Source organism: Wyeomyia smithii, chromosome 1, assembly GCF_029784165.1.
Source record: "Wyeomyia smithii strain HCP4-BCI-WySm-NY-G18 chromosome 1, ASM2978416v1, whole genome shotgun sequence".
Taxonomy (NCBI): Eukaryota; Metazoa; Arthropoda; class Insecta; order Diptera; family Culicidae; genus Wyeomyia; species Wyeomyia smithii.
This window is the reverse complement of record NC_073694.1, coordinates 190,237,186-190,249,679: the sequence shown is the minus strand read 5'-3', so window position 1 is coordinate 190,249,679 and position 12,494 is coordinate 190,237,186. Positions and strand designations below refer to the sequence as shown.

The 12,494-nt window shown below is 44.2% G+C and overlaps 1 protein-coding gene across 3 annotated transcripts in view; it reads left to right on the top strand.

The window, feature by feature from the left end:
- Positions 1-12,494, top strand: part of LOC129719491 (mucin-2) — an 80,366-nt gene that overhangs the window by 58,678 nt on the left and 9,194 nt on the right. For all 3 annotated transcript variants that reach the window (XM_055671008.1, XM_055670905.1, XM_055670957.1), the window contains 5 exons: positions 58-218; positions 287-526; positions 593-1,066; positions 1,136-7,779; positions 7,895-8,132. In XM_055671008.1, coding sequence (XP_055526983.1) covers positions 58-218; positions 287-526; positions 593-1,066; positions 1,136-7,779; positions 7,895-8,132 — 7,757 coding nt within the window. The remainder of the gene's footprint in view (positions 1-57; positions 219-286; positions 527-592; positions 1,067-1,135; positions 7,780-7,894; positions 8,133-12,494) is intronic.

Genomic DNA, 12,494 nt, shown 5'->3' with positions numbered 1-12,494 from the left:
TCAAAAACCGTATTGGAAGAAAATACAAAATCGTACGTTTCTCTGCTCCATCCCCAGGTATTCTGTCTCCTCCGGGTCCATTTCTGACGCCAAGTCCATCACCATCGATACCAGCGAGCCCACGACTGCAGCCTTCGCCATCACAGTCACCGTTTCAGCAGCAACAGGATGTCTTGCTGGTAACTAACAATAGCATCGGCCACGTGACTCAGGAGCAAGTAGGTTTTCCCGTTAACTAAATTTCCTAGTATCAAACAACTAGCAGCGATTTGTTTACTTTTGGCAGGATCGTAAAATCGGAATCAGCAATCGACGCCAGTCGTTTAGTCAGCAATCTCAACAACAACAGCAGCAGCAGCAACATCAACAACAGGCCAGTAATAATAGTCCAAATGCAGGCACGGTTGTATACCGGCCAAGCCCAACGCAGTCCCCGGCCGGGGCAGCTACGTACAGTATCACAACGATACCTGGAAATGAGTTCAACACAACACTAGTGGGTTCCAATAATATCTCGCTAAACAAGGTAAGTCAACGCACTACAACGCAATCGCTAATCTTAGAATGCTAAATATTTGTATCTCACTTTCAGAAGGGTCGCAAATCCTCCGCGGCAACTGTGATCCATCAGCCGCAGCTTCTTCAGGCTCAACAGCAGCAGCAACAGCATACCTTTATCCAAACACATGTCACTCATGGTCATGGGACTACCATCGGTGCTCCCGCTTGTAGCCCGAAAGCGGCGAAAAAAGCTTTACAGCAACATATTCAGCATCATCAACAACAACAGCAGCAGCAGCAGCTTCAGCAGAACCACCAGCAACATCAGCCGCAAACAGTGTCTTTCGTTGGGAGTCCAATTGCCAGCCCGAGCCCGATTGCGAGTCCCAACGGGGGCCAAATTCTGGTCACCACAAGCAGTCACGGCGGTTTGGGCGGCAGTATTATCGTTGGCAGTGCCAGTCATTCAACCTCCCAAGCCGGTACGGGCCATGCGAGTTCGGGAGTGTCCGCTACTGGAGCTGCCCAGCTAAGGCCGCCCACACCACAACCTATTATACAGCAAGTAAGTCTCGTCCTGTGAAAATGATTTGTAGAAAAAAAAATCTAGAACTTATTTTACTCCTCTTTCTAGTATCCTGTAATGGGCGCCGGCAATCAAATAGTGCAAATATTTCAAGGTTCCCAATTCATTACGCAGCATCCAGCGGTGTCCCAACAGCAGCAGGCGTCTATTCAAGGGCAATCTCAACAACTGCAAACCCGTCAATCGATCATATCGCACTCACCCCAGCCCCAATCGCTTAGCAATCAGCAAACGGCATCCCAACACCACCACCACCACCACCAGCCTCAGCAACAGTTTATTCAACAAATTATTACGTCCTCTCCGTCCTCTGGATCTGCGTCGTCGTCACCCGCGTCTATGTCAGTAGCCGGAGGCACGGTCATCATAGGTGGTGGAGGAGGACACAGCCAAAAGCACCAGAAAGGTCCACAGCAAATATTGCCAAAACCAGTTACACCTGCGGTATCTCCGTCGCCAGGGTCTGCCCATCAAAGTCCGCAGCAGCAGCTGCAAGTTAGTTACAATCCTACCTCCCTCAGTTACAGCGGAAGCAAAACAGTCATGAGCCAACCTAAGACTTCAATGGCAACGGTAATGACCCACATACCGGCGCAACTACATGTTTCACAGACAACCAGTGGAGGGCAGTATTTGACTTCGTCAAATCCACATCAAACTCAACAGCCCCAGAACACTGCATCAACCCAGCAGCCACAGCTGGTGGCAACTCCACAAACCACGCCTACTGGAACACCTGGGCAACATACAGCAACTACTCCTCAGAATGGGAGCTCCATAATCCTGCCGGCGGGTAATTTGAACGCACAACCACTGCTGCTTAATCAGATGCCTGTTATTGTACATCCGAACACACCTCAAGGAGTGCAGTTAATCCTGCGGCCACCAGCGCCACAGATAGCCGCCCCCAGTTTGGTTATACACAATACTAGACCTCAACTGCAGCAACCACAACCCCAGCAAGTGCTACGAATATTAAACACAAACGGAGCAATGCAGTTGGCAGCTGCTCCAACGTTTATCGTTTCTTCCCAAGGAAATTTGGTGCAGCAGAACATACCAGGGTTGAAGACAAATCAGGGAGTTCCCTTGACCCAGCTTCAGAGTTTGTCCGGTCAAAGACAGCCACAGCAGCTGGCGGCAGCAATCAATCAGCATCTGCTTAGTCAAGGTGTAGCTCAAATTCAAAACCTGCAGTTGAACGGAAATCTGACACAGATACAAGTGCCAAATGGACTCAACGGACAATTACTGACTTCGTTGCCGACTCAATTCCAGCAGGGTGTGGGTAGCTTTAGTTTACAAAACCAGAATATTAACCTAAATCAGATCGGTAGCGCAAATTTCTCGCAGTTAGCGGCAGCAGCGGCCGCAAGTGGGACCACGTTCACATCACCTCCACCTACTGCTGCTCAGGTAACGCAATCTTCTGGCCAACCAGGCGAAATTGTGATGAGTGGACCGAACATTCAATTCACAACGACCACACAACCAGGAGGAACGATAACCGCCGCTGTAAACAGTAACCAAGCCCAGCAAGCTTCACAGGGACAAATTATAACAGGTTCATCCTTGGATGGTCAATTGCAAACGACGCAAATTATTTCGTCCGCCGCTCAGGAACCGATTCGCCAATCTACCCCGATTATAACAACCCAAATACATTCTCAGCATCAACAGCATCAACAGCAGCAACAACATTTCTTTACCGGGAATAGCGTAGCACCACAGGCTCCGGTGCAGATTCAACAGCCGCAACATCAATTGCTGCCAAAGTTCGAACCTGAAAAACCGAAGAAAGAACGGAAAAGTAAGAAAAAGAAAGTTACCCAACCTCCGATTGCTACCGCCGCTCCAATCATTGTGACACCCAGCATACCAGTGACAAGTCAAGTTTCGATCCCATCTGTACCAGCTCCAACAACATACTCTGAACCAGTGTCTTCACCTCCTACATCGCCGACGTTTACCAACACGCACACAGCAACTGGAAAGCTAGATTTAGCCAATCTAATGAAAATATCCGGCATCGGTATCGAAGATGACGATTTCATGGATACCGATGAATCTCCAGCGAATCCACAGCCACCACCTTTGGTGCAAGCTGGTTCGGATTACGCTAATGTTATGCAGCCGAATGAGGCGGCCCCAAAAGAGCTTATGTCCCCACCGCCGGTACCGACTGCGTCTGCAGCAACCACAGACATTATGATCACAATTCCGGCGAGTGTTGCTGGTGGAGCAAACATGGATTTTCCATACACGATCTCAATTCCCACCTCTGGGCTAGAGGGACAAGATGCACAAGTTAAAGTTTCCTCATCCAGTGATGTGTCGGTAACTAAACCGATGGCTCCACCGCCGCAACCTCAACAGCAGCAGCAGCAAGCACAGCATCAACAGCCACCCCAAGAACCGCCTCCATTTATGATTACAATTGATTCATCTAGTGATCCCAACTCTGCCCAACCGTACACGATCTCAATACCTCGATTATCGTCCAGTGGTAACAGCTTGGAAGAGGCCAAAGTAGTTAGCATAGCAACAGTGGCTCCCACACAAACCATTCAAGCTGCTACTAGTAACACAGCACCCATTACCGCTCCGCCAAACACGATCTGCGTTAACAGTCTGATGAACAACGTTCTCAATACGCAAATGACTCCAACATTACAAAGTCAAATCAACGAAATTCAAAATCAGCTGATTCAGGCTGCAGCTTCGTCAACACCCGCGACTCCGACGTCATTTAGCGCACCAAGTCAACATTGCGCCCTTCCAAGTAGTCAACCGATGATGATGACCTCTTCTACCAGCTTTAGTACACCTATTGTAACGACCTCTACGTTGACGGCTCCGGTGACCACTTCGATGGTGATATCTCCAAGCAAAGCAACAGTAACAACACCCACCAAAAAGAAAACCGGCGGAGGTAAAAAGAATGGAAAGAAATTGACAGATAAACCAATGGAAGCTCCTCTCACTACCACTGCTGTTCCGACTCAAATCGGGAACATACAAATATCGCAAATCGACGGGACGACAGTAAACAATAACAAAACAGCCAAAGGAATGATTAACAATCAGATACAGATTACCCCCATTATCGACAGCAGCAAAACGAATGCACCGATATTTCAGTCGCATACTGCAGTGCCTATGAATGTTTCTTCGTCAGTTCAAATGCATCAGACGCAGCCCATTCAGACTATGGCCAGCCATTTTCATCAACCGTTGGTAGGTCAGCCAATAATACACACCGCTGCAGTGCAACCCACACAGCCTATTTCTCAAATACCTAATCAACAACAGCCACAACAACAGCAGCAACCAACAGCGCAAAACATTCTGTCGCAACTAACCGGAGCCTTAAGTCTATCGCTTGGGGAAAATGGGCATCTTATTATGAAGCACGACGTCAACAGCCCCCAGGACCATCAATCGCAAATGATTCTGCAAGCAATTATGACCGGAGCGCTAGGAAACGTCAGCCTAGTACATGAACCCTCTAAACCCGTATCGACTGCTGCCCTCATCAGTCAGCAGCAAACAGTCAGTCCCGTAATTCAACAGCAGCCGCCTAAAACAGTGGCCACTGTCAGTGGCCAAATCCAGCATAGAAACGTAATAGTTACCAGTTCTCAGCACCAGCAAACTTCCAGTGGCCACATCATGGCTACTTCCTACAATAGCCAACCGAATCCAAGTGTAACAACGACAAACAGTTCTCTGCATATCATACAGCAAACTGTTCCGGTACCTCCTCAATTAGTTCATCATCAGCAGCAACAACAACAACCCCTGAGTCATGCACATGCTGTTGCTGGAATAACACAAAGTTTAAAGGATGTCCGGAAGCATGATGCTATTGCGCCAGAGCCAGTGTCAACACCAGCACCAGTTGTTCAGCATACACCACAACCTCAACAACAACAACAACAGCAGACAGTGGTTATAAATTCAAATGCTCCGAAGTTCGTTGAGTTACCCAAAGTTGGCCCTAATCAGCAACTTTTTTCTCTCAACACGTTAACCAATCAAATTACTCAAATGAGTCCTGGTCAAACTACAGCTGCCCTTGGTCCAATGGAGCGCTTACTGATTGTCCCAACCGGTATTAATGCCCAGCAATTGGCCCAGTGTCTCCTGCAGGGTCAAATACATTTCAATAATATCGGACAGGTGACCCAATCCAGCGACCCGAAACCAACGACAGCTCCTCCGCAACCTCAACCACAGCACCAGCCACAAATTTCTCAGCTGCAGCAACACCAACAGCAGATTGCAGCCCAAAACAGTGCACCTTTCAAAACGACTAATACTTCTGTACCCATGCAAACGATGTCTGCACAGAAGGTGGTCAATCCCGTGAAACCGGAAAAACCAAAACGCAGCCGCACGAAAAAGGTAGATAAACAGCCACCGGCAAAGCCTCAGAGTTTGGTTAAAGTGAATCCAGTAGGTAGTGGATTACCACAGAATGTCATTCTGCAGCCCGGTCAACACGCTCAACCAATTTTGGCTGAAGACGGCACTAAAATCGGAACCAAAATTGTCGGCACTGTTAATCCGAACAACTTCGTAACGAATCCACCGCCCGTAGCACAGGTACAACCTCAACAGCTGATTCATCAAATTGGCGGAACAAACAATTGTGGAAATAATAACAACAACAACAAATCTACGAACAATAAAACCGGCCTTCTCGTAGGGGGGCCCACTAGCCAAGCTATAAGCGGAACAACCCAGTGCAATAACATGATTGTGAATAATGCAAATGTGGCAACTTTAGGGACGAATGCTCACTGCAGCACCAATCCTAATATCAATAATAGTGTCATAATCAGCAGCACCAGCACCAGCAGTAGTAACATCAGTATCAGTAGCGCTAACAGCAACAGTAGTAGTAGTAGTGTAAATGTGTGTATTCAACCGAATAATGTTATCAGTGGTAGTAACCTAGGTACTAGCACTAGTAAGAAGGGAAAGGTTACCCATGGCCCTCCCATACCTATTTCCCAAATGCAGCCAATGACACACCAGATGCCCCCACTAGTGAGTGTTAATTCAAGCGGGGGACACCCAGCTGGCTCCACCACCAGCAGCATAGGAACTCCCAGTGTTGTCCCAAGAGTTCAAACTATACAGCTAACGCCGCAAAAGCAGCAGCTGTTGAAGAATGTCCAAAACCAAATTCAGCAGCTTTCTGCGAAACTACAAAACAAGAATCTGCTATCGACGTTAACCATTCCGGCGGATTTCGACCCTTCAAATCCAATATTCAACAAACCACTGCCAGTGCTCACCAACATTCAAGCCATGACGGATCCCGAAATAACACAAGCACTTCAGCGGCTGTTTATCGAGCAGCAGAAGATTCTGGCGACAGGAAAAATCATTCCAACTATTCCAGCAGGTCACGCACTAGCAGTGGCTGCGGCAGGAAATGTGCCGCCACCACTACCAACCGCGATATCATCGGGTGGAGCAATTGTCAGCAACGACCCAAAACCGCAACAAGCTATCGTTTCGCCTATCAGTGTTACTCCTACATCGGCCAACGCTGCTATTTATCAAGGCGGAGCTAATATGCAAACACTGCCGTCGCCGATACAGATTAATTCTCCACAGGTCGTCAAACAGCAGGATCTCATGCTACCGGCTTCTAGTAGTTGCGCGAGCTCTTCGGCAGTTTCCTGTACTAGTTCTTCCATGTCGATAACTATTACGAACAGCAGTATGCAACCTCATCAGACGAAAAGCTGTCAACCACCGAAACTGTCGGCCTCAGCAACTTCTATCATTCCGATCAGCTCAACGCTTCCACTTAACACAACAATCGTGAACAGTCAAACGTCTGTTACGCCTGCCGCCAGTCAATCGATTATCAAAATCAACTCCAAACCACAACAACAACAACAGCAAAATATCCTGCAACCTCAACAATCACAGCACCAACTAATTTTAAATAACAAAAATGTAACGCTGTCAAACAATACTCATACCACTATTCCAATGCCTTCGCTGGTTCCTACGCAGTCACAACATGCCCGTCCTCATTCTATGAGTGTCACAAAAATCGAACTTCCCTCAACACCTCCGCCATCATTGCTGGCCACCCAACAGCAGCATCGGTCAAACACGCCTATTCCTCCTCCACTGGTACCAACATCGATGCCAGTTCCTCCCAACCAGGGCAATAAAAACTATGCCGGCCAATCGATAGTGATAGTGAGTGGATCCCAGGCGATCCTTACCAATGCTCTTCCGTCAGTTGTGTCCGGGACCAAGAACACTGTACTGTCCGCATCATCTACCGCTGGAGTCGTTGTACAGGCCAATCCATCCCTTCATATACAGTTGCAGCAACCTCCACAACCGATGACGAACATTCCTCCACCGTTGATTACGATGGCTTCATCGGTAATTCCAGCCGCCTGTTCCGTGGTTTCAACTGCGTCTCCCGCCACCATTCACCATCTGCCTGCGACGACGACCACAATAACCGTTTCCACCGTTGCATCCGCAATTACCAGTATACACGCAATCACGAGCACCCACGCTACCAACAGCAGTAACCACGTGCCGGTATCATCGACCGTTGTGACACCTGCCGTAGCTGCCACACCACCTATCGTGACTACCACCATTCCAGGCTGCACCAAACCGGTCGTGGTGCCACGATCAAGTTTGTGAGTGTGATATTAATCCGTTACCAGTCAGCGAGCTCTGACGCGGTATATTCGTAAACCAGATCACCGATCATAACTAACGTTCTGTTTTCTTTGCTTTCCTGGACTTTTTTAGGTTCGAAAGACAAATTTCGGTGGACCAGGATGCTTGTACTCGACCAGACACTTGTACTCCGTTTACCAACAAGCAAGACGCGGTGAAACGGCTAATTCGCTACCACTGTATGTTCGAGGAACGCTGCGAAGCGAAAGAAGCCGAAGAAGATGCGTTCGAAGCGGCGGCACACGAGTTTCCCGTCATTTACCGGAACATGCTGAACAAGTATCAGTGCCTCTTGATGCAGGAATCAATGGTGAGTTGTTTGGGCATATTGTGGAATAAATTATCGGAACCCGTTTTTCTGGAAAATATTTCCCCGAACCGAATGTACCGATTCCTCGCGAAGGCCGTTTTGATTATGAATCAAAGCTTTGATGTAGTCTAACAGCGAGATTCAATTTTTGTCTCGGTATTTCGATGTTGTTTCCTATTCCATACTTCTTGCACTCCCAAGTCTAGCAAAGACTGTTTCATCACGTCAGTATGGCATTTTTTGTATCTTTAGGCATACCGTAAAACGGGGCGAATAGAAACAATCTGCGATATATCTTGCAGTGTACAAAAAATAGAATATATAGAAAAAAAGGATATATATAGAATATATTGATTCGGCAGAATGATTATAAAAGTTTCAAAACATGGGCCTTACCTCCCTTTATTAAGGGTGTAACATCCATTTTGATAAAATATGTAATTCATTGTTTTATTGAAAAAAATGTTGCATGTTTCTATCCACCCCACAATGGGGCGAATAGAAACACTCGCCAATAAAATACGTTTTCCTTGTTCTGATAGAAAATTCTAGTTTTAATTGGAAGAAAACAGAACAATTGCATCATATTTATTGATATGAGAGGCAAAAAAACGATAAAAGATATCAAAATAGTGGAAATGTTCGGTTCATTACTTCATGTTTGTTATCTTATGAATGAATATGTTCTATGACAGTCCTTATTAGGAACAGAAGGACCCGGGGTTGGGTCAAGTATTTCCACCGGTCTGGCATCTTCCGGTGTTTCATCTAGGACACGACATCCGGGAACATTTTGTCTTGATGGAACTGAAACCTTGATTCATATCTCTCGGCTCAGTCCATGTCGAGTATCATGCAGAAGATAAATCAGACTTCCATCACGTTTTTGGAAACTAGCGTGGTTGTCTACTGGATTGAAGTCTAAAGGTACCATCCGATTTTTCACAGAGTAGTTGATTCTATATTTCGTAACCGCTTGACAAGGAAACAGTTTTTCGCGTAAAATCTCAACAGCAACAGGCGGAGGGAATACGTTCTTGGACTTTTTTGTTGGTAAGTCCCGACCATGATAGGCTAAAAATGCACAAAACATGTTCCACACATCATTTTACATCAGAATTTGAGCCCCCATTTTGAATTTTTAAAGCAAACCGATAGTAGTGCTGCTAACCCAAAAATGGGTTTGCAGGACTTTTTTTACTAATGAACTATCCAAGAAAATTTTTTGGAATGGTTTTTAAATGTAATCGAAGCAGTGCTGATAAAAGTCATTTTCCCCAGCAAAATTCTTCGAAAATTACAGCCAATCATTTTTAATTTTCACTTCCAATGATCGCAGCACTCTTTCAGATACACTAGATTTTCGTCCTAATAACGTGCTGTTATGCTCAGGCTAATGACATACTGAGGCGTCAAATGAAGCGAAGCAAAAAGCGTCGCAAAGGCGTCTGAGCTACTTCTTCGAACGTCTATATGAAACGCTCAAACCGGTCATACTGGAGCGGCAAAGACGCGTCGGTTGAGGCGGCAAAACAGAACGAGTAGTGTTTTGACGCGCGTATTCGTACGCGGTAATACCATATTCAGACTTAATCTTTTATTGCCAGGTGCTTTATATTTGCTTTGTTTTGGTTTGGTAATTGAAAAAAGCAAATAAAATACATTTTCGTTTAGAAAATGTTAAAATGTTTAAAAAATATTAGTGCAGTAATAGAGATGCACCGAATAGCACTATTCGGCCTTCGGCCGAATACCGAATAACTTTTTTTCCATTATTCGGTGAGACGAATATTCGGCCGAATATTCGGCCGTATATTTGGCTGAACACAACGTTGATCGTATGATAACAAAATAACCAAATGGTCATTGTTTGAAGTTTAAATTGTTTCTTTCGCTTTTCAACTGTTCATGTACGAAAATGATTGAAAGTTATCCGAACTATTGCACAAGAAATAATTAATTTTGCGCCTATGGAATGAGGCACGCTAATTCGTGGCGCACCTACTTTTGTTCTTATTTGAGTTGTCGTTAAAAAATAATGTTTTTAAGGATTATGGTTAACACAATTAAAAAGTTTGTGTTACAACTACATTTCAAGTGTTTTTGCAAAGCAAGCAGTGCATGCAAATATATAAAATGCGAGAAATGAACGAGAACTGAGGATGTGACTTTTGCTCAGAAAAAATATACCTCATCCAGACAAGACATGAACTATTGTGTGGAGATTGCGGTTCGTGTTCCGTTTTAATGAGATATATTCCTTTCTAACCCCAAGTTACATCTTCAGTTTTCATTTGCCCCCGTTCATGCAACTTTGCACTATACTTTTATATTATTTTCTGATAATCATTGGCAACTATTCGGCTTATTCGGCCTAATCGGCCGAATAATAAACTTACTATTCGGCGAGCCGAATATACGGCAAAATCCATTTTTTGCTGATATTCGGCCGGCCGAATATTCGGTGCATCTCTATGCAGTAATATCATTTCCAGACTAAACGTGATATCGCCAGATGCTTTATTGCTCGAGGTCAACGGGTTTAAAATTTAGAATAATTTCTTATATTTTTACTACATTTGTAGCGCAACTCACTTCACTAATATTATTTTATTACCGTTATTTACCGTGCTTGAATAAGCGAAAAAATCTTTATTGGACGAATTCATATTTCCTTAAAACAAAACCGCTACTGGAATCTAGGAATATGACAACACAACGCATTTGTGACGCTCGCTCCAGTATGTCATAGGAAGCCTCACCCAACGCTTTTGTTTATCCGCTTCTCACACGCTCAACGCTTCGCGTCATTTGACGCCTCAGTATGTCATTGGCCTCAGATGAAATAGATCGCGCGCATCGTTCACGGCTACGGAATAAAATTTGACGACAAACCCAACCAAATAATCTTCATTTCAAAGCGAAAAAGAAAAACAAACAGTCCACTCAACCAAAATGAACCTCACCGAAACACTTTTTCACTGACACTGACCGATGCCTTGACAATCTTCGTTAACTGATAAACTGATTTTGTTGTCTTGCTTTCATCGCATGAAATATAATGAGGTGTTTTGACAGTTCACTTCCATGCAAAAAGCGGGAAGGGAGAACTCTGAAAGGATTGTTAAAAAAGTAGCGTTTATGGATGCTTTTTTTCACTTTCACTCAAGAGTGTCAACAAATATCAACCCTGAATCGAAGACTTAAAATCGCATTCTTCAAGTTCGGAAGTTTTGTTTCTATTTGCCCCACTGTTTCTATTCGCCCCGTTTTACGGTACGTAGAAACTTGAGGCGCTGAAAAGAAGCTTTAGAACCTGAATTTGTTCTTTTTGTTTTTTGTTAACAGCCCACTCAGTTTGTTATAAACACCTTTTATAGATTTCGCCCAGAAATTGTCTTTCAAAGTGTTGAATCTATGACTCGAAGTTCCGACGTTTCGAAAGGCCCAGGTCTATTGCACAGTTAGCAGTCGGCCACTTTGTATTTTGATTTACCTCAATAACCGTTCAAGAAAAAATAAATTAGGCAGCAAGTAAAATCAATACGATGAACAGAACCGCTTTATCCAACAGAAACAAAAAACAACTGTGGACATACCAAGCAAAAAAAAAAAAAAAAACACGAGACCCAACCGAATAAGTCATATTGGAAGTATCTAACCCCGAAGTAAATCATTTTCAACACCCTGTCCAAGTAGGGAAATTCCTCACTTCAGAAGGATTCAGGGAATTCTCAGAAATTACTAAAATTGGAAGATTCCGTTCCAAAGTTTAACGAATAACGCGAGAAAACTTAGCGTAGGGTAGATCTGCTTAATATAGACCACTACCTTCAGTTGACAACCTGAACTTCTTACACCAAATTACATATTATAAATATACTTATTTTGATTTATGCTTAAAACTTCAATTATGTTCTTCATTAGAAATGTTGCAACAGACGTTTACTATAATATTGTTCATTGATGCTGCAAAAAATGTCTTTTAATAACAGCTGCCTGGTTTGCCATGGTTCGTTAACGTTTTCATAGGAAATGGCTTTACCAAAAACTGTACTGACATCACACTTTCCGAGCGAAAATAATCAGATTTTCGATGAACGGGTAGGATAATGGTATCTTTAAAAGATAAGCAATAAATTTTACTATAAAAACACTCAAAATATTGAAAAAATAGAGGCCCAATTAGTGGTGGAAATAATACTGCTTTCCTTATTCCGGCATGCCTCATTTCGAACAAGAGATATCATCGAAATAACGCAGCGAATCATAGTTACCATAGTTACCATAAATTTGTTATGATTGTGTTATTGTATAAAATTGCTGCTAAAATGGGAAAACGCCAGAAATTGGTAAAAAATA